At 35.7% G+C, this 20,069-nt stretch overlaps 4 protein-coding genes across 4 annotated transcripts; 3 read left to right on the forward strand and 1 right to left on the reverse strand.

The window, feature by feature from the left end:
• The first annotated feature begins 1,485 nt into the window (after nt 1-1,485).
• On the forward strand, nt 1,486-7,014 carry LOC106419027 (condensin-2 complex subunit D3). Its single transcript, XM_013859773.3, has 10 exons — nt 1,486-3,061; nt 3,373-3,910; nt 4,054-4,238; nt 4,511-5,002; nt 5,128-5,219; nt 5,323-5,410; nt 5,494-5,608; nt 5,709-5,841; nt 5,962-6,136; nt 6,226-7,014. Exons 1-10 carry the CDS (start codon nt 1,574-1,576, stop codon nt 6,913-6,915), a joined length of 3,996 nt encoding a protein of 1,331 aa, XP_013715227.2. The 5' UTR covers nt 1,486-1,573; the 3' UTR covers nt 6,916-7,014.
• A 233-nt stretch (nt 7,015-7,247) lies between these two features.
• LOC106419472 (protein pleiotropic regulatory locus 1) lies at nt 7,248-10,841 on the forward strand. The gene is made up of 17 exons (XM_013860266.3): nt 7,248-7,461; nt 7,553-7,577; nt 7,863-7,965; nt 8,070-8,151; nt 8,252-8,317; nt 8,456-8,540; nt 8,641-8,733; nt 8,882-8,945; nt 9,043-9,128; nt 9,204-9,305; nt 9,390-9,473; nt 9,576-9,636; nt 9,721-9,787; nt 9,884-9,961; nt 10,092-10,156; nt 10,265-10,342; nt 10,468-10,841. Exons 1-17 carry the CDS (start codon nt 7,328-7,330, stop codon nt 10,638-10,640), a joined length of 1,446 nt encoding a protein of 481 aa, XP_013715720.1. The 5' UTR covers nt 7,248-7,327; the 3' UTR covers nt 10,641-10,841.
• A 520-nt stretch (nt 10,842-11,361) lies between these two features.
• LOC106419104 (bidirectional sugar transporter SWEET17) lies at nt 11,362-14,629 on the reverse strand. The gene is made up of 6 exons (XM_013859863.3): nt 14,407-14,629; nt 14,235-14,271; nt 13,926-14,136; nt 13,472-13,636; nt 12,153-12,272; nt 11,362-11,685 (listed from the first exon to the last, which is right to left on the reverse strand). Exons 1-6 carry the CDS (start codon nt 14,438-14,440, stop codon nt 11,530-11,532), a joined length of 723 nt encoding a protein of 240 aa, XP_013715317.1. The 5' UTR covers nt 14,441-14,629; the 3' UTR covers nt 11,362-11,529.
• Nucleotides 14,630-19,002: 4,373 nt separating this feature from the next.
• Nucleotides 19,003-20,003, forward strand: LOC106419324 (dynein light chain 2, cytoplasmic). The gene is made up of 3 exons (XM_013860084.3): nt 19,003-19,360; nt 19,469-19,574; nt 19,762-20,003. The coding sequence occupies exons 1-3, from the start codon at nt 19,184-19,186 to the stop codon at nt 19,842-19,844; spliced, it is 366 nt and encodes a 121-aa protein (XP_013715538.1). The 5' UTR covers nt 19,003-19,183; the 3' UTR covers nt 19,845-20,003.
• The last annotated feature ends 66 nt before the right edge of the window (nt 20,004-20,069 follow it).

A 20,069-nucleotide genomic window follows, 5' to 3' on the forward strand; every position in this document is an offset into this window, starting at 1 on the left:
AAATTATGTATTTATACTAAATCAGGAAAAACATAAGTATATTCCAAGTTTCTGATTGATAGTATGTGGCAATATAGTTAAGCTATGATGCCATACCTCTGATAATGAAGGTTTCAAATTAACAATTAATTTGGTTTGTATCGATTTACTTGCTGAGAACAACTATTATAAGGTTGGGTTGCATCAAGTGGCAAAACAAAATGTGTGGGGTTACTTAGTTTTGAATCAAAATGCTTTTGCTTGAGCCTAAAGCGTTTTGTTTTTTTTTTTTTTCAGCCGCCTAAAGCGTTTTGATGATGAGAGGGATTCGAATTTGAAGTCAAAACAGTTATGGAGGAGTTGTCGAATCTCCATGTTTTTTTTGGTATCGACAAAACGGATCTCTAGTTTTGGGCAGCATCACAAAAACCACCCTGATTGTTTAAAAAGTGTAGAGTAATAGTGTATCGTATCTAAACTCATACGTCTAACACACAACTAGACTTTAAATATGTTAACATGTACTGAATATGTTAACACCTTTTAAATAACCAGATGCTTTATAAGAAATAAATAGTTGATTACACTTAGAGACACTTTTTCACTTTCTCTTACACCTACCTAGAGACACTTCTTACATGTGATACTTTATTATGGGCCAATGATAGATAGTGGACAATTTTACCCTTAATAGAAACGACAATTGTGGACGGGTGATGCGTGGATGCGTGATTTATGGACGGAGTATACGTGGATGGGTGATGTGTAGATGAGTGATGAATTATATGTGGACAGTCGATGTTAATGTGTGGACAAACGATGTTAATGTGTGGGCATATGATGTTAATGTGTTTTATAGTAGATAACTCTCATCGAAAGAAATTTTTTAAAGGTATCAACCAACGGCCTTCGTGTTAAAAATGTTCACGTCCACAACTAATTTATAATTTTATTATCCACGCTTTGGTGTTCACATCCACATTCAAATTTGTTAATATATATATATATATATATATATATATATATATATATGAAAATCGATCTTAAAAGATAAATAATTTCATATATAATTTATTGTAACAATTATTTTTGTCTAATATATTTTAGAATTTGAAATAAATGTAAATGAAATCATAAAGTGAAATGAGAAAAACAATAAAGTAGAATAAAAAGATGAGATAGATTAGTGTGATACATAAGAAAGAAAGATGTTATATGAGTCATTTTCACAAGAAAAAATGTGTTTCAAGTGTGAAGTGTCTTGTTATGTTTGCTGAGCAAAAAATTCAGAAATAAATGAGAAAACATAGAAGAAGCAAAAGAGTTGAAACATCGTACAGTCGACCACGTTATGTTTGCTGTTACTTGAGCTACGTACCAATCTTGTTTGTACACACCAACCATGTAAACTCTAAACCCGAGTTTACGCATCAAGGCCTCTACTTTGTATAAAATTCTTTAATTTGCCCCTAACTTTATTTCCTTGTTCAATTTTGAATTTCGATAAAAAGAACACTCAGATCGCGGGAATCCCAAAATGTTTTGAACGTTCTTAAAACCCTAAGAATCCCAATCCCTCTCAGTATCACTCGCCATGGACGAGGAGCTCTTGCTCGCTAGAATCATCGCAGGAATCGAAGGAGGAGGAGGAGGAGACGATGAATCCCACTACCACGAACTCGTCGCGGATCTCAAGTCTCTACTCGAAACAGACGACGATGAAATCCTCGATCGGTTCTACGTCAGCCTCTCCTCGACGGCTTCACCGTTCCTCCGCTGCTTCTCCGCCGCCATGGATTCTCCGGTCGAATCCGGCCGTCTGGCGATTTCAGCCTCCGAGGCCTATCTCTCTCTGCTTCTTTCCACGAACTGCCCCGTTTTCACTTTCTTCTCCCCCGTCGCGTTTCTCTCTCTGCTAGGTTCGATTCGCCGCTACCTCAAACCTCGTCGCCGCGAGGATTCGGGAGGAGCGGCGGTGGCGTCGTCTCAAGGGAACAAGAAGAAGAGAGGACGCGGCGGTGGTTCGAGGAAGAACGCTAAAAACCTAGGGCGTGAAGATGGGGACGAGACGGAAGAGGGTGGGTTCGATGCGAAGTTGGTGTTTAGAGTGCTCGAGCGTCTAGGCTCGGTTCTGGGGTTTGTTCATTTGGATAGATTTCCCGATAGCTTGAAGTCTTTGGTGCAGACTGTGAGCGAGATTCCTTTACTAGCGTTGGAGCATTCAGGGGTTTTGAATTACGATAAATTGATGGAAACGTGCGGGAGGATATTGGGTGGAGTGTTGAGCTCTGACCATGGAGATGTGTCGCTTACTGCCGCTGAGATTTCGAAGTCTTTGACACCGTTGCTTTTGATGGGGAAGCATCAGGCGAGAAGCTTTGCGCTGGGATTTGTGTCAAGGAAGATTATGGGTTTGGCTAAAGATAACTCTGAGTTGAAAAAAGTTGTTTGTAATTTGCCTAAGTTTTTGATTCACAAGGCGCCTGAGAAGGCTGAGCCGCGTGGGTTTGCTGTGGAGGCGATACTTGAGATTGTGAAGGCAATGGAGGTTGAGGACCAATCGGAGTTTGTTGAATTTGTGATGAAGATGGGTCAAGGGAAATCTAATTTGAGGATATTGGCTGTTGATCTTATACCTTTGATGATGAGCTCATTAGGAAACCTATTTGGAAGTATTAGTTCAGAGGATGGCGTGGAAGATTCGTGGGGATTGGGTTGTCTTAATGCCTTAGTGCAGCGGTGTTCAGATTCAAGCGCTTTAATTAGAGCTCGAGCTTTGTCCAACTTGGCTCAAGTTGTGGGGTTTTTGTCTGGTGATGAAAGGAGTAGGTCGATCTTGAAACAAGCCCTTGGGTTTACTGGTGGTGAGACTTCAGAGGGAAACGGTAGAATAACTGACCTTTTGAAGAAGAGATGTGTGGATGAGAAGGCGGCTACAAGGAGAGCAGCTCTTCTTCTAGTTACAAAATTGACATCCCTTTTGGGTGGTTGCTTTGATGTTAGTATCCTAAAGACAATGGGTACATCTTGTTCTGATCCGCTCATAAGTATTAGAAAGGCTGCAATTTCAGCTCTTTCCGAGGTATGTTTTCTGTGACTCAGTGTCTTCCTTCTCCCTTACTGTGATACGAGTATGATTTGTCTTTTATTAGCTTAAAATTGAGGAAACCAAATTTGGAGGGCCAAAATGTTCTATATGAATGAATGAATGATTGTGCGTCTTAGTCATTTGGATGAATGAGGGATTGAATAACAATTCCTTCTTTTGCTAGTACTAAAATCTTGTCTTACTTATTTCTAAATATAGGTTAAATCAGTGACTTGTTCATATGCCTCCCGCTCCCTTTTCTTTATTTGATAATGTAAATCATTGTCTTTTTCTGTTCACTGTAGGCCTTCAGAATATGTACAGATGAAGTTGTAACCACTGAATGGTTACATTCTGTCCCTCGGATGGTCATGGACAATGAAACTAGCATCCAAGAAGAATGCGAGAATGTCTTTCATGAACTAGTCCTGGAGAGAATATCACGAGCGGGAAATTCCCTTTCTCAGGGCAGTGCTTCTCTCCCAGACAACTGGAGCTCTAGCTCAAAAGATCTAGACAGAGACATTGAAGCCTTGTTTCCAGAAGGAGTTTTGGTTCTCCTAAGGGAGCTCTGCAACAGCGAGGTTTCCCCTTGGGTAAAGAAAATATGTGTAAGTTTGGGCAAGAAGAAGCAACTGAAACCAAGAGTTGCCCTTGCGCTGCAGAGTATCATAAAGGAATCTGAATCACTCTGGTTAAACCGTTCAATGCCAATAAATAAATGGACAGCTCCTGCCGGGGCTTGGTTTCTTCTTTCAGAGGTGTCAGTTTTTCTTCCAATGTCTGTCGAATGGGAGTTTCTTCACCATCATTGGCAGTTGCTAGACAAAAATGACTTGCAAGGTTAGCCAGTTTTCATTATACGGCATCTAAACTAACTCGCTTATCTCTCTACTTATTGCTCTTAGTAGCGTGGTTTCAATTGTAACTACTGCCCTAGGTAAACCAGTTCTTGAATGTGTGTTTTTGATGATGCGGCTTTTCAGAAGGAACAGATGGACAAGGTGATGAAGAGGGTGTAGAGTGTAATTCTTCTACATGGGCTGGGGATCGAGTTTTTCTTTTGCAAACTATCTCCAATGTTTCCCTTCAGCTGCCACCAGAGCCTGCTGCAGATCTGGCCGACAATTTGCTGAAGAAAATCGAAAAGTTTAACCTGCATTCTGCTGAGGTAATCATTGTATTAATAGCTTTTCGATCTCATATATAATATCAAATTTCGAAGGCCTAGCAAGATACTGGGTTTTGTATTGGACGTATTCCTTCACATAGATATATTTTTTCCTCTACATCTATGTAATGGGACCTGGTTTTGGTGCAGCTGTTGAATGCTTGAATCGATCAGATTATATTATTCACTGGTTTGTGGATGGATTTTTTCTATCGCTAATCCATGTATGGTTCATCTGTCTCATGATCTTAGTTAATGCTATTCAATGACAGGTCGATGCACATGTTAAAGCATTAAAAACTTTGTGCGTAAAGAAGGCGCGTATCCCGGAGGAGTCGGATGTGCTTGTCAAGAAATGGGTAGAACAAGTTTTATCCAAGGCATCTAAGGTCACTGAGAAGTACATCGAGGGGATCTCCAGTAATAATCTTTCTTTTGCCACACCAGCAATGCTTGGAAGTAGGAGAAGCAAGAAACTGGATTCTGTATCCAAGAAGTTATCAAAAGCAATCACAGCAGTATATACCATTGGATCTTGTGTCATTATATATCCTTCAGCTGAGACGACCAAAATTGTTCCGTTGTTACATACTGTAATCACTTCAGGAAGTTCTGATTCAAAGCTGAAAAACAAATTGCCACAAGCCAATGCTTGCTTGAAGCAGAAAGCTCCTCCTCTCTATAGTCAGTCTTGGTTGACCATGGCGAAGATTTGTTTGGCTGACGGGAAGCTTGCGAAAAGATATATCCCTCTCTTTGCACAGGTCTGTCGATTTGCCTTTGCTAATTTCTCTGCCCACTTGTCATTTCGATTGTGTTTTTGGGAAAATATTTTCAGTTTCATGAACCTGATTCAGTGAATGAACTCCTTGATGCCTTATTCTTGCAGGAGCTTGAAAAGAGTGATTGTGCAGCCTTGCGCAACAATCTTGTAGTGGCGATGACAGACTTTTGTGTTCACTATACAGCCATGATTGAATGGTAAATTATTCACAGAGCGTTAATATTTCTTAGTTTTTTTCTCAAATGTTAAAAGTACGTAACTGTTACATGACAAAGACTGATGGTTTGTGTCCCCATACAGTTACATTCCAAAGATTACTAAACGTCTTCGGGATCCTTGTGAAGTCGTTAGAAGGCAGACATTCATACTTCTCTCAAGGTTATTACAGGTATTGCTATTCTCCACAGATTCCTTACCTTCCGTTTTTGAAAAATCCATGCTATAAAGCAGGTTTTGTTATTTTAATTTCAGAGAGATTATGTTAAGTGGAGAGGCGTTCTTTTCCTTCGCTTCCTTCTATCTCTTGTTGATGAATCTGAAAAGATACGTCGACTTGCAGACTTTTTATTTGGAAACATCCTTAAAGGTATGAAACTCTGGGAACAACCATGAAAGGCATTCCTTTATTCCCTGTTATTGTATAATCGGTCGTATTTTGATTAATATTATGCCCATTTTGCTTATAGTTAAGGCACCACTTTTAGCTTACAACAGTTTTGTGGAAGCTATTTATGTGTTAAACGATTGCCACGCCCACAATGGCCACAATAATTCAGATGCTAAGCAATCAAGAACAAAGGATCAAGCTTTTTCTATCAGGTACTCGTGATATACACATACATAGCCTAGTTAATGTTCTAAAGGTTTATGCTTATGTGTAACTTGTCATTTTTGTGTGGATAATTTAGTGTGTTTTTCTTTTGTTGCAATTGTTTGCAGAGGAAATGATGAAAGAGCTAGGTCTAAAAGAATGCAGATCTACGTCACTCTGCTTAAACAAATGGCTCCAGAACATCTTCTGGCCACATTTGCAAAGTTATGTGCAGAGGTCCTCGCAGCTGCTTCTGATGGAATGCTAAACATAGAAGATGTAACTGGTCAGTCAGTTCTACAGGTAACTTCCAATCTAGCTGGAAGTTGTTGAGCCCTTTTTTCCCTGTTGCCATCGATGAGTTCTCTTACCGTTTTGTTCTCGCGGTGTAGGATGCGTTTCAAATCTTGGCGTGCAAAGAGATCCGTTTATCAGTTTCAAGAGGATCTTCGTCTGAGACAGTAGAGATGGAAGAAGAAGGTGGAGACTCCAACGGGGCGGCTGCCAAAGGAAGAGCCATAACGCAAGCTGTTAGAAAAGGGTTGATTCAGAACACGATTCCAATCTTCATTGAGCTCAAGAGACTATTGGAGAGCAAGAACAGTCCTCTCACAGGCTCGCTCATGGACTGCCTCCGTGTGCTCCTGAAAGACTACAAGAACGAGATAGAAGAAATGCTCGTCGCTGATAAACAGCTTCAGAAAGAGCTCGTCTACGATATGCAGAAGCACGAGGCTGCAAAGGCAAGGTCCATGGCTAACCAAGGGGTTGGTTGCGGGACAAGTCATAGAAGCCGCGAACCAGAGCAACCAACAACAGAAGCAGAAAGGGAGGAGAATGTTAGGGATTCGGGACTGGAATCGAGAGTGGTATCTGCGGCTGCTGATGCAATGGCGGCTAAAGCGGCAAGGTCGGTACTGAGAGAAGTGAACGGTGGAGCTGCAACGCCGCCTCTGAGCGCAATGAGCGTTCCGAAGCTAAGGTCGAGCCTTGGAGGAGGTAAACAGAGTGGTCGACCATCGGCTGATGTGCTGGAGTCTCTCAGAAGAAGACCAACTTTCATGTCTGATGACGATAACTAAAATAGAGAGCGAGACGAGACTCAGGAAATAGCTTTTGTTGTAACTAAATTACTAATGTCTATTGTGTATGCTCGAAAACGAATGTAAGCAAGTTTCTCATGTTGTCCCTATCTAGTTAAGCTTTGCTTAGGAGAATCCTAATTCTAAAGATTGATCCTTGGCCAAAATAAAAGATTTTGAGCCAAAAACAAAGTTTTATTTATAAATTTGCTCCAAATTTACAATAAATATGTTAATTTTCTTTATTGTAGTTTCCGGCGCAACAAATCGGGAAATAGGAGGGTAGATGTGTAAATAAAACAAAAGAGCTCAACATATATCATCGAGATTCTATTAAAGACAAAACCATTAACAAACTTTCAGTCTCTCTCGCTCTCGCTCTCTCTCTCAGTAAACCCTAACCGCAAGAACGATGCCGGCTGCGACGACGGAGGCGGAATCAATAGAACCACAGTCGCTGAAAAAGCTGAGCATCAAATCCCTAAAACGAGCTCTTGATCTCTTCTCCCCCGTCCACGGCCAATTCCCTCCTCCTGATGCCGAAGCGTTAGTCTCCGATCCCCAATTTCTCTTCTCCAATCCTCGATTTTTTTTCCTTAAAAAATTATTTATAAATTCTTCTTTTTCTTTGTTGCAGCAAGAAGATTCGTCTCAGCCATAAGGTAAATAGAAACCCCGTATTCGCTTTTCCTTAAAGCTTCGAACTTTAGGTTTCTAGGTTTATGCAAAGTAATTAACTTATTTGATTTGCATAAAGTCTCTGTCTTTCACTGATTAAACTAAGAGTTTATGCTAAATTGAACATGTTTACTAGCTTTAAACTTCAGGTTTAAGTTTTATAGTTAAGACTTTGATATGCTTAAAGTCTCTGTCTTTCACTGATCAAACTTAGTTTGAGCTGTGAGTTGTGTATATAAATATTGATTCTCAGATGTTTTCTTGCGCAGATGAAAGTTGCTTTTGGAGGTGTGGAGCCTGTGAGTCAGCCTCCACGTCAGCCTGACCGTGGCAATGAGCAGACCGGAACCTCAAGTGCTCTTGCTCTCACAGGTATTGTGTTCATATCACCTGTATTGCTTATGTTATTTAAAGATGAACAAAAATAGTTTATTCTCTCTTATTTGAATTTTGTAATTAAACATTGAGTTCTGCAGGTCCTGAAGGTTCCAAGAGTACCCAAAAGGGCGTGACAGAGAATGCTCTGGTTGTTGGTCCAACTTTCCAGCCAAAGGGCTTGTAAGTATTAACCTTTTGCTGTTTCTTTCGTTGATAGTTGATGTTTCTACTTTAAGGCAAGGATGCTAATTAAATTCTATTTGGGTTCTTGGAATTGAAGGAACAGTATTGGTACCTCAGGCAAAAGCACCACCATTATTCCTGCAAATGTATCCTCTTACGAAAGGTATTTTTTCGTCTCCTTCTTATCCTTTAATTCTTCTTCATCTTGATTGCAATACATTGAATGTCGAGTACTGGTGCCTATACGATAGTTTCTCATTCTGAATATTTTGTTATTTTTGTGTCTCCCTGCGTGTTACAGGAACTTTTCAACTTCTGCATTAATGGAGAGAATACCGAGTAGATGGCCTCGCCCAGAGTGGCATGCACCATGGAAGAATTACAGGGTAAGATCTTTGGGACAGCACCCTTACTGCATCACGCTGATTCTGGCCTTTTGTTGGCTTGAGGAGTTTCTTCACTTGCGTTTGATTATTCTTTCTACAGGTCATTCAAGGGCACTTGGGTTGGGTCAGATCTGTCGCCTTTGACCCCAGTAATGAATGGTTTTGTACTGGTTCAGCTGATCGTACCATCAAGGTAATAGAGATGACTGCTTCTTTAGTATGAATTGTGTTTGTCCGAATGTACCATCAAAAACAGCCACCAAGTTTAGCGCTTGTTAAAGCATTTCCTGAGTGTAATACGCTTGCTGAATTGCTTGATTTAATTTAATTTTGTTTACTAGATATGGGATGTAGCAACTGGAGTTCTGAAGCTAACACTTACTGGTCATATCGAGCAAGTGCGAGGTTAGCCTCTTAAATCTCTTCCAGTTGATTTGTTAGATGTGTCTGTGATCACGGTTCTGATCTTCTTTTTTCTTTTTCTTTTTGAAATGTGTTGCAGGCCTTGCTGTAAGCAATCGACATACATACATGTTCTCAGCTGGGGATGACAAGCAAGTCAAATGCTGGGACCTTGAGCAGAATAAGGTATATTACAACTCTAATACTCTTCCTCATCTGAATTTCTCACTATCTAATGCTCTTGGAATGCGGCTTTGATAGGTTATCCGGTCTTATCATGGTCACTTGAGTGGAGTCTATTGCTTAGCTCTTCACCCAACGTTAGACGTTTTACTAACCGGAGGGCGAGACTCTGTCTGCAGGGTAAGAAAATCACTATTAATATTTATATCCTTTGTTCATTAGCTGAAGTCGTAGGTAAAAAGTCCATGTTTGCTTTATATGCAGGTGTGGGATATTCGTACCAAGATGCAAATTTTTGCACTCACAGGACATGACAACACCGTTTGTTCTGTTTTCACTCGTCCAACAGTACGTCTCTTGTCATGTGTAGTTGTTGTTTGAGTTTGCAACTTTTTTTTCAGAATCTCTCTTATAAGCAACTGGTACTCACTTTGATCTGTGATGTTGCAGGACCCACAAGTTGTAACTGGATCTCACGACACTACTATTAAATTCTGGGACCTTCGATATGGTAATATTTTATCATTCTAACCATTGTTTGGACTTAAAATCCATTTTATTTGGGGTTCCCTGCTTATTGGATAATTACTTGCAGGCAAAACAATGACGACTCTAACACATCATAAGAAATCTGTCCGAGCAATGACCCTTCATCCTAAAGAGTATGTGTAGTTCACTTTATCTTTCCAACAGAAAAATCATCAAGACGACAAACCTGAGCATTTTCCTAATAATATCTCTTATGTTTTTTTTTTTAGGAATGCATTTGCTTCTGCATCAGCTGACAACACCAAAAAGTTTAGCCTTCCAAAGGGAGAGTTTTGTCACAACATGCTGTAAGTCAGTCTTTGCTAGATATCATTCACAACCCCTTCTTTTGCATCTCTAGTGCCTTTGAAGCAAAGAGTTTCATTAGAGATTAAACATGCATTGGTTTTTTATGTGTTGTCTTTCTTTTTGGAACAGTTCGCAGCAGAAAACCATAATTAACGCAATGGCTGTGAACGAGGATGGTGTAATGGTCACTGGAGGTAATAAGTTCATTTCGCAATTATTTTTTGTGATTGTTTTTCTACAGCACCTTACCGTCATTATCATTTTTTAACTAAATTTGGTCCTATATCTGTTTACGAATTAAGGTGATAATGGAAGTATATGGTTCTGGGACTGGAAGAGTGGTCATAGTTTCCAACAGTCAGAAACTATTGTACAGCCTGGTACGTACCTTGTTTCACTGTTCCTTTGGAAGTGTATGATTAAGCTTCAAAGAATGATATTTAGGTCTCGAAAGCAATAAGCTATGGATGGGGTCTTAACCAATGTTATGTTGGGAATATGGCAGGTTCACTGGAGAGTGAAGCGGGTATATACGCAGCGTGTTATGATCAGACAGGTTCAAGATTGGTAACATGTGAGGCTGATAAGACGATAAAGATGTGGAAAGAAGATGAGAATGCAACACCAGAGACTCACCCTGTCAATTTCAAACCACCCAAGGAGATTAGGCGCTTCTGATAAGCTCCCCTCTTTACTATTGTTGGAGTCTCACTAGTCTTCATGATTCTGTTTTCTTGTGGAAGGATGTCTTGTTTCTTTTGGTAACAACAAAGGGCCATGTACTTGAATTTTCAAGGCATTTGTTGTTATGTATCCTGTTAACAAATAATAGTTCATGTACCATTTTATGCTTAAGAATACGGCACACTTCTGTCTTCATCTTCTTTGGTTGCTTAACAAAAGGGCTATTTTTTTTTTCACTTTAGCGGGATGTCCTTACGTCCTTTTGACATAAAGTTACCAAAACTTGACATGTAACAAAATTCTCCCGTTACGAATAAGAATAACAAGTAAGACCATAAAGCCTATGTTTCAGAATCCAGCAAGAACAAGCCACAGAGAGCTCAACCATAGGAACCATCGGGTACAACAATGTCAACGGACAGCGACCACGAATACACCAAAAAAGGCTATTTAGATTAGGTGAACTATTTACATGTAAATGAACCTACAATTTTGTCTTGAAAAGATTTTGTTTCCTACTAGAATGCAAATATAAAAAAAAATGCCATTGGAACTTTTGAAGCAATGCCATTATACTATGATGGGCTTAACATAAGCTTCATCTAAACGTTTCTAAGCTGGGTGAACTGTACACTACTTGTTCTGGCTGACAATCCTCCGATTGATACTATTATATGTAACGTGTATCATTACAAGCACTACAAGACAAAAAGGACACACCAGTTTGATCTAATTTGCTTCTAAAAACAAGGGACACAAAAAATCGCACACCACAATAATGGCAAGGAAATAATAAAGATTTATATTTATTAAAAAAAAAACAAATCAAAACAAACACTCGCCAAGAAACTAAAAAAAAATCTTATAATTTTATAAAATAGGTTTAAGAAAGGAGAGGGGCACGTGATGTGAGGCCTTCCTCTTCATCTGCAGCAATCTCACTCGAACCGTTGCTTAAACCGGCCGGTTTGGCGTTTCTGTAAATTCCATAAAGTATGAGTTGTATTGTCCCAAACACAAACCCCACTCCATTTGGCACCTACTCATTTTAACCACAAAATTGATTAATTAATTAGTATCATTCTCAACAGCATAATTAAAATAAAATAAAAAATCAATGCCTATCCCGAATAAATCTTTTTGCAGAGGACCCCACAAAATAGTACTTGGTTCATTATTTGGCCACACACATTTATTGGTGAAAATTTCGCCAACAAAAAAAATCATTTGTATGATGTTGGAGTCTTGGAGTCTACAATTTGTAAAAATCATTATGCAGATTTTCTTCCAGAAGACTTTTTAGTCTGTTATAAAATTGCATGACAATGACATGAACGGAGATTTAAAATGTGACATGAAAGGAGTTTAAGTAGGGGTGTCCAAGAAAACGACAAAAATATTTTGGGGTTATTATTGGAATAGCGAAGAGACAAGGGGTCGTTGAAATAGCTTAATCATCTTCTTACAGATCCGTAAATAGCATAGTACTCTAGTAGAATTACTTACAAGTAGGAAAACGTCGTGTTGGAGTGAAGCATACACTGCCCAGATCGCGCCGTTTAAGAAGAGGAAAAACGACAACCAAAACGGCATGTATTTCACGCTCTTTGTCGTCACTACTGTTTTCTGCAAATTATTGGTTTACAAAACACTATAAGCCTCTCTTATACTATATCAGATACATATATTTATTTATGTATTTTATAGAAAATGATATATTATAGGCCCTGATTATAGGTATGTCTTTGTCTGAGATTTGCAATAAATAATGGACCCATCAAGTTATTGTTTGCATTACTAGCTGGAAAATTTATTAATAGATCTGTGTGTGGAGGTACATATTATGACAACTGTGACGTTTATATTTAAATTGAAACGTGAAAAATCTAAAGATGTACAAGTTCTAAATAATTGTTATCTGACTGCGATTTTTCAAAGACGTGTGCTTAAAAATACCACAAGGTTGTTTGGTTATTGCTGCATGAACGAACGAAAATAACATTTCAGTACCCAAATACCCAATAAGCATATTACTAAAAGAGGTACTAAAATGGCGCTACCACCTAAAGTAAACACTAACCTTATTTCTTGAATTCTGAAACATAATGATTCCCATCATCACCAATATTCGAATACTACTAACTAGAAGACATATATAGTCAATGAAAAAAAGACTACAAAATCAGAAGAAATCATTATGTTGTTATAAAAAAGATTAGTCTTTAGATCAAGGTGGGTCATTTTTAACTGTGATTAGTAGACGGCTAAGCTTTTTAGAATATAGTCCATTAAATATACTTTTTAAGACCATTCTAATGTATATTCTTTTTTTATAACGAAAATTATACATAAAAGCTTTAAAATACAAATAATTTTGTTCCAATGTATGTTTTTTTTTAAAATAGATAAGTGTTATTCTTCTTCTAAATGTAAGTGCTATCTTTTCATATAGAGATGAAATAACAAAATTTATTTTAGAGTAAAAATATAATAGATAAATATGTACTTTGTAATAATATTTAAATTCGTATTTTCAAAAAAAAAAAATCAAATATAAATGTGAACTAGACATACTCTAACATATTACACAGTTTTAGAAATAACAAGTGGATATGAACAATGTCAAGAAACCAGCATGATTGAATGATGTATATCTGATATTGACAGCTCAAATTTCGAGAATTAGTTTAAATAACGGCCACATTCTTTTTTTTTTTTTTGGTCGAAAATAAAGGCCACATTCTTTATTTCAAAACGTGGGTAATATAAAACAGCTATGCTCAATATAGTAATAGTGTTTTGGATAGATATGTGAATGAACTTACCATAGCAGAAAGAGGAGAACCATACATTACAATGTTGAGGCCAGCACAGATGAACCCCATAGACTGAGAACGCATTTTCTCATCTTTAAACGCGCTTCTCGTGGCCGCAATTGCTGCTATTGGGAAAAAGACGTTCAACAACGCAACCACTACGATTGTATTTAACTGTAAACAAAAAAAAAAACTTAATTATATCAACCAAACGATGCATTAGGAAATCAACTTTACAAGTCATTATAGTATTATCTTATAACAAGTGGATCACATATTTTAATCAACTTGACTTTTAAAGAAAACATGATAGTCAGATCTAAATCTGAATAATTGGATCAAACAAAACTTGCAGATTTCAACCAGCTATCATATAAGAAACTCAGAAGATCAAGAGCCACATATATAGATAGAAAGACTATATATCATATTATATATTCAAATAAAAGAAAATGAAAAGCACCTTGAGATGTCGAGGGGCATAAATGAGAAAAAGGGAGACATAGATGATTTCAACAAAAGAACCAAAGCCATTAACGGTGGAGACAAGATATTCTCCGGGAGTGACGATGCCGTAGTATGTCCATAGAGACGATCCTAACAACGTGCAAATGTACGGTAAGCTTTTGTACTCCTCCGTCGATTTTCGCTTCACTATTTTCCAAAACGTCTCCCTGAATTGTTGTACTGATCCATCAATAATAGAAAAAGAAAACTATATACTATATCTCACTTTTGTTACTTCTTCCGAGATGAGAGAAAGAGAGCTCACACTGGTGAGAGGAAGACGAGTACGGAGATTACATTTCCTGCGTCAAACAAAAGTTACAAGATATGTATGGTTAAGTGCTTATGGTATATAGTTTACCGGTACATGTATGCGTGCACACTCGTGCACATACATGTAGAGATATAAGCACACGAATGAAGAAGGGGTGTTTTACCTATGACTCCGATATAGAAACTTGGCTCCGCCATTTCTGGAAGAAAGAGGCTGTGAAGGAAAAAAAATGAGAATGAGAAAGAGAGATGGGGATGATGAGGCAACTTAATTAGGGGTTACGCGACCTTTATATTATTATTTTTTTCTTTTGGGCGGCTTTTATATAGTTTTAAAATTAATTTTTACTTGTTCACACTATAATGTAGTGTACTCCATTGTTTAACAAAAAATACAAATACTCTTATGTGTACATTGACGTATATAGATATTATTAAACTGATGGAAGAATACAAAACAAATGACGCGTTCTCAAGGTTTATACACAATGTTTAGCGGATTATCTTTAGGATTAATGTATATGAAAAAACTAATGAGTTTTACGCTTTTTAAATTAGATGCGAACATCATACTTACTAGCAAGTAGCAACCATTGTATTTAACTTTAGGATTAGTCTATAACAAGTTAAAAAAAGCAATTTTATAACTCTTGTTGAGATTCTTGACTAGGTCAAATTAGTCGCTAGTAACTTCAACCACAACCATCTCTACGATTTTGAGGTCATTTTCAAGACTAAAAACAACATTAATAATTTTATCTTCTTTTTCTAATTTTCTTTTTAATCCACGCCTATTCAAATTCGATTAAACTACGATACGTATCGTATGTGTACACAGAAATTGGGATCAACGAGAGATTAGTGAAAATAGAATTAACATGTGTGACATCACGGTCAAGGACCTTTAGGTTGGTGAATGGGACATTTTGGTCAACAACGCCACTTGCATTAATCGAAGACTAGACATCGTTTTTAAAGCGCGGATTTATTTTTTATTTTTTTCAATTGATAAATATTTAGTAAATATCATATTTTTATATATTTATTTTTTATTTTATAAAAAACTTAAACTTTTATCTTTATTTATTGTATTTTATTTTAAATGATTATTTATGTTTAAAAAATTACTTTATTTCTTTAATGAATTAAGTTGGTATAACTTTAATAAATTAATTTTATTATGTGGTTAATATTTTAATAAAAAAAATTATATACTTTTAATAAAGATTTATACTTTTCAATGAAAAATTCAATTTTTTATGAATGCTTAAATTATATTAAGAAAAGAAAAAAAATAATAATTAAGAATAGTTAAAAAAAAATATTTGAACTTGGACTCAATGGCCCAAAAGAAAAAAAAATGTGAGAATTGGATTTGATTTCTTAATCGGCTCTGATGTGGGCTGGATTCAAAAAAAAATAGCCCAATGTAAATGTGTTATTAATATTACTTGATTGCCCTTAATGAAACATGCAATGTTAGTAAAGAAAAGGACATGCTAAGGTAATTTTTAAAATAGGATCCTGCTTTAATAGTATAGATACAATTCACGAACATCTCAGAGCATTTCCAACACCAATTTATTTTTCCAACACCAAATTATTTTTCTCTCAAAAATAAAATTTAAAATAAAATATAATCATATTCTATTTTTTTCATTTCATAATAAAGTAACAAAATATGTTTACTATATAAATGGAATAAATGCATTTATTATTATTCATAATTCTAATTTTTCGTTCTAAAATAAAATAGGATTTGAATAAAACTCAACTTCATTATATAATTATTCTATTTAAAAAAACTAAAGTAAGTATATTAAAAATATTCTCATTATAATAGATGTGAAATAAAATTTGCTCAAAATGATAAGGTTACTAATCATAAATCATATAAAACTAAAACTTATTATATTCCATCAAAATAATTTTTATAATATGCGAGTAAAAGATTACTGGTTTATAATGGTTTTAGAAATTTCCTGTTAGAAATGCATCTATATACTATTAAAGCATGATCCTATTGTCTTTTTTACCTTAACATATACTTTTCTTTACTAACATTGCATGTTTCATTAAGGATAATCAAGTAATATTAATAACACATCTATATTGGATCATTTTTTTCGGATCCAGCCCACATCAGATCTCTCTTGGACCATTTGGGCCGATTAAGAAATCATATCCAATTCTTACATTTTTTTTCCTTTGGGCCATCGAGTCCAAGTTCAAATATTTTTTTTTCAACTATTCTTAATTATCATTTTTTTTCTTAATATAATTTAAGCATTCATAAAAAAAAATTGAATTTTTTATTAAAAAGTATAAATCTTTATTAAAAGTATATAACTTTTTTATTAAAATATTAACCACATAATAAAATAAATTTATCAGAGTTATACCAACTTAATTCATTAAAGAAATAAAGTTTAATTTTTTTAACATAAATAGTCATTTAAAATAAAATACGATAAATAATGATAAAAAGTTTAAGTCTTTTATAAAATAAAACACAAATATATGAAAATATGACATTTACAAAATATTTGTCAATTGAAAAAAAAAAATTGCGCTTTCAAAGCGCGGATCAAAATTTAGTTTGAAGATTAAAGCAAATTACAAACGACTAACAAATGCTAAAATAATGGGCTTGAGACCATAACCCGATTACAAAGCAGCCTCATAAAAGGAGTGTCATTTTGGTATTTCCCCTTGGATCTTATCAAATAGAGCTGGGTTCGCGGGTCAACCCGCCCCGTCAATCCGCGGATCGACTCATTTTTTCACTCAAAACTTTGACTCGTAAAGAAAGATTCACATATCCGCACCCGTTCGGTCCAAATTTACGGGTAACCCGCAGGACCCGCGAGTAATATAAATTTTAATAAAATAATTATTTTAATTATATTTTAATTAGATAATACTTTTTTAATAAAATAATTAAATTATATATTATTTTCTAAATTTATAGTATTTTATATATTTTTTACGAAAATATATATTATTTTTTAAATTTTTTTTATTTTTTATTTTTTTGCGGGGTAGCGGGTACTCGCAATTCAAAATCGATCGACCCACACCCATCCCACGTAGAATTGACTCGACCTGCACCCGCATGTTGAATTTTTCGAAATGGCCGATCTGCACCCGCTCTGCAGCGGATCAAACGGAGCGGAACCCGCAGATAAAAACCAAAATTTCCAGCTCTACTATCAAAGGATATATGCCAGTAGTTGTTTGTTTAAATTTCAATCGAAAGATGTTTAAATGGGCTCGAGTTATGAATAATGAGTACCACTAACACATTGCAGTGTACCCTGACAAAACGGTGCCATCTCAAAGTTAATACTTAATACTCTCTGTTTATTTCCTAAAACAGATATGTTAAGCGGAAAAAAAATTGTTTCATAAAAATGTTTTTTTTTAGTTTTATATAAATTTTATTATTCAATAATAATAAATTATAAAATTAAAAAGCAGTTGAATTTATTAAATTATATTGGTTTTACGTTATTGAAAATTACTAATTGCAAAAACAAAAAGATTATAATAAAGCTTAGTGTACTAAAACGGAAAGAGTTTGAATTAAATGCTCAGATACTCCAGCTTAGATACTCTCCATCTGAAATTCATTTTATTTATTTTTAATTCGAAATCTGACTAAAAACCCAATATATCATTAATAAATATAGTTATTTACAGACTATGTCATTAAACCTAATTTTCTTCCTTATTTCTACAGATCTAGATCTATCTTTCATTCTTCATCTTCTTTCTTTCTCTCTTCTTTTTTTTTCTCTCTTTTCTCTTTCATTCATTTTTTCATTCAAATCTCTTCTTTTTCGAATCTGTTTTTCTCTCTGTTTCTCTTGTTTTATTTTCGATTTTCATCTGTACTGATTGCTTTGTTTTTATCTTAGTTTTCTCTATATTTTTTTTGCTCTTCTTTGAATCTAGATCTATCTTTCATTCTTCATCTACTGATTTTTCTGTTTTTTCCTTTGTTCTTCTTTGAATCTCAACTGTTTTTTCATTTTCTTCTCCACATTTTCCTTCTTCTTCTCTACCTACTACTTTGCTTATTCTCCGCATCAACTTCAGTCTGATTTTTGGTATTATCGGTTTTTAAGATCCAGAAACGCATATATCAAAGTAGAATACGGAAGTGAAACTACAAACCCAAAAAAACAATTTTACCAGGTTATACTATTTGTGTAACTTGGTAAAACTGTATAACTAGGTTATAATCTTACTAAGTTGTATCTTTTGACAAATGTACAACTTGATAAAACTACAACCTAGTTATACAGTTTTACCAAATTATACTACTTTGTAACTTGGTAAAACTGTATAACTAGGTGATAGTTTACCCAGTTGTACTTTGACAAATGTACAACTTGGTAAAACTATAACCTAGTAATACCAGTCTTGAGGTATAACTTGGTGAAACTAGGACATATGTACACCAAAAATATAATTTGACAATGATATAACTTGGTTTAACTTGGTTCAACTTTCACTAAAATTCAAAATTCAAATTTTAAATTTGATACCTAAAAATCGACAATTGTATAACTTGGTTCAACTTGGTTCGTAGTTTCATTAAAATTTAAAATTCAAATTGTAAATTTGATACCTAAAATTCAAAATTCAAATTTTCAATTGAGGAGGGAAAACGTAAAGGCAAAATTGGAAATCTCTTATTTCATGAAGAGTAGAGAGTATGTCAGATTTTGTAAGAGTACCTCAGATCACTTTTTGACTCATTAAGAGTATATGAGATTTTTACTCAAAGAGTTTACCTAATGTGTGTAAGCAATAAGTAAAACCTGCGACTGAGAACTGACTAAAGAGACTTTCCACCACACTCCTCGCCGTTTTCTCTTTTTAGCTGCAAATCTGATTTCCAAAAAAAAAGAGAATCGCTGCCGAAGGAAAAGTATGAGTGAGGGGAGGAGGAAGAAGAGTGTGAACGGAGGAGGCGCACCGACGCAAACTAATCCCGACGATCGGAGATCTACTCTTCCGGAAGCTGAAGCGGCGGGGAAACGAGCTGTAATCATGAGCGCTGACATGAAAGAGGATATGCAGAAGGAAGCTATCGAAATCGCTATCACCGTACATTTTACCATCTCTCCCTCTTTCTCTCTATATACATACATTCTTCGATCTTAGGAGATTGGATCTCTCTATCTATCTATCTGTGTGTAATGTAATTTGTGGCAGGCGTTTGAGAAGTACAGTGTGGAGAAGGAGATAGCTGAGAATATCAAGAAGGAGTTTGACAAGGTTCATGGTCCTACGTGGCACTGCATCGTTGGCCGCAACTTTGGTCTGTCATCTCCTAGTAACTGAATCTTCTTATGGCTCTAGTTTTGATTTTGCTTCTTTCTTGATTCTCTCTAGTGGTTAATATTGGATATGGTTTTTGGTTGCTTCTCTATTCTTTATAGTATTTACTCTACTGCTTGCTCTGTAATCTTAACTTGTTAAGCCTATGGTGCATTTTTGTCCTGCAGGTTCATATGTAACACACGAGACGAACCATTTCGTTTACTTCTACCTCGACCAGAAAGCTGTTCTTCTCTTCAAGTCGGGTTAACAATTCGGAAAACCAAGAAAACTCATCGTTGGAAAAGATATTTGTGATGTTCAATCCGCATCATCGTCATCACGTTGTAGTTATAGTTTCTTGTTCTGTATGTGTTACAAAAGGCTTTAACAAACAGATTTGGATAATAAAAATTTCTTTCGGTACGCATCTTCAAATATATATACAATAATACAAATATATTGATCTGAACCTCAGCTTGGAGACATGAACGAA

The sequence above is a fragment of the Brassica napus genome, chromosome A3, assembly GCF_020379485.1.
Source record: "Brassica napus cultivar Da-Ae chromosome A3, Da-Ae, whole genome shotgun sequence".
NCBI lineage: Eukaryota > Viridiplantae > Streptophyta > Magnoliopsida > Brassicales > Brassicaceae > Brassica > Brassica napus.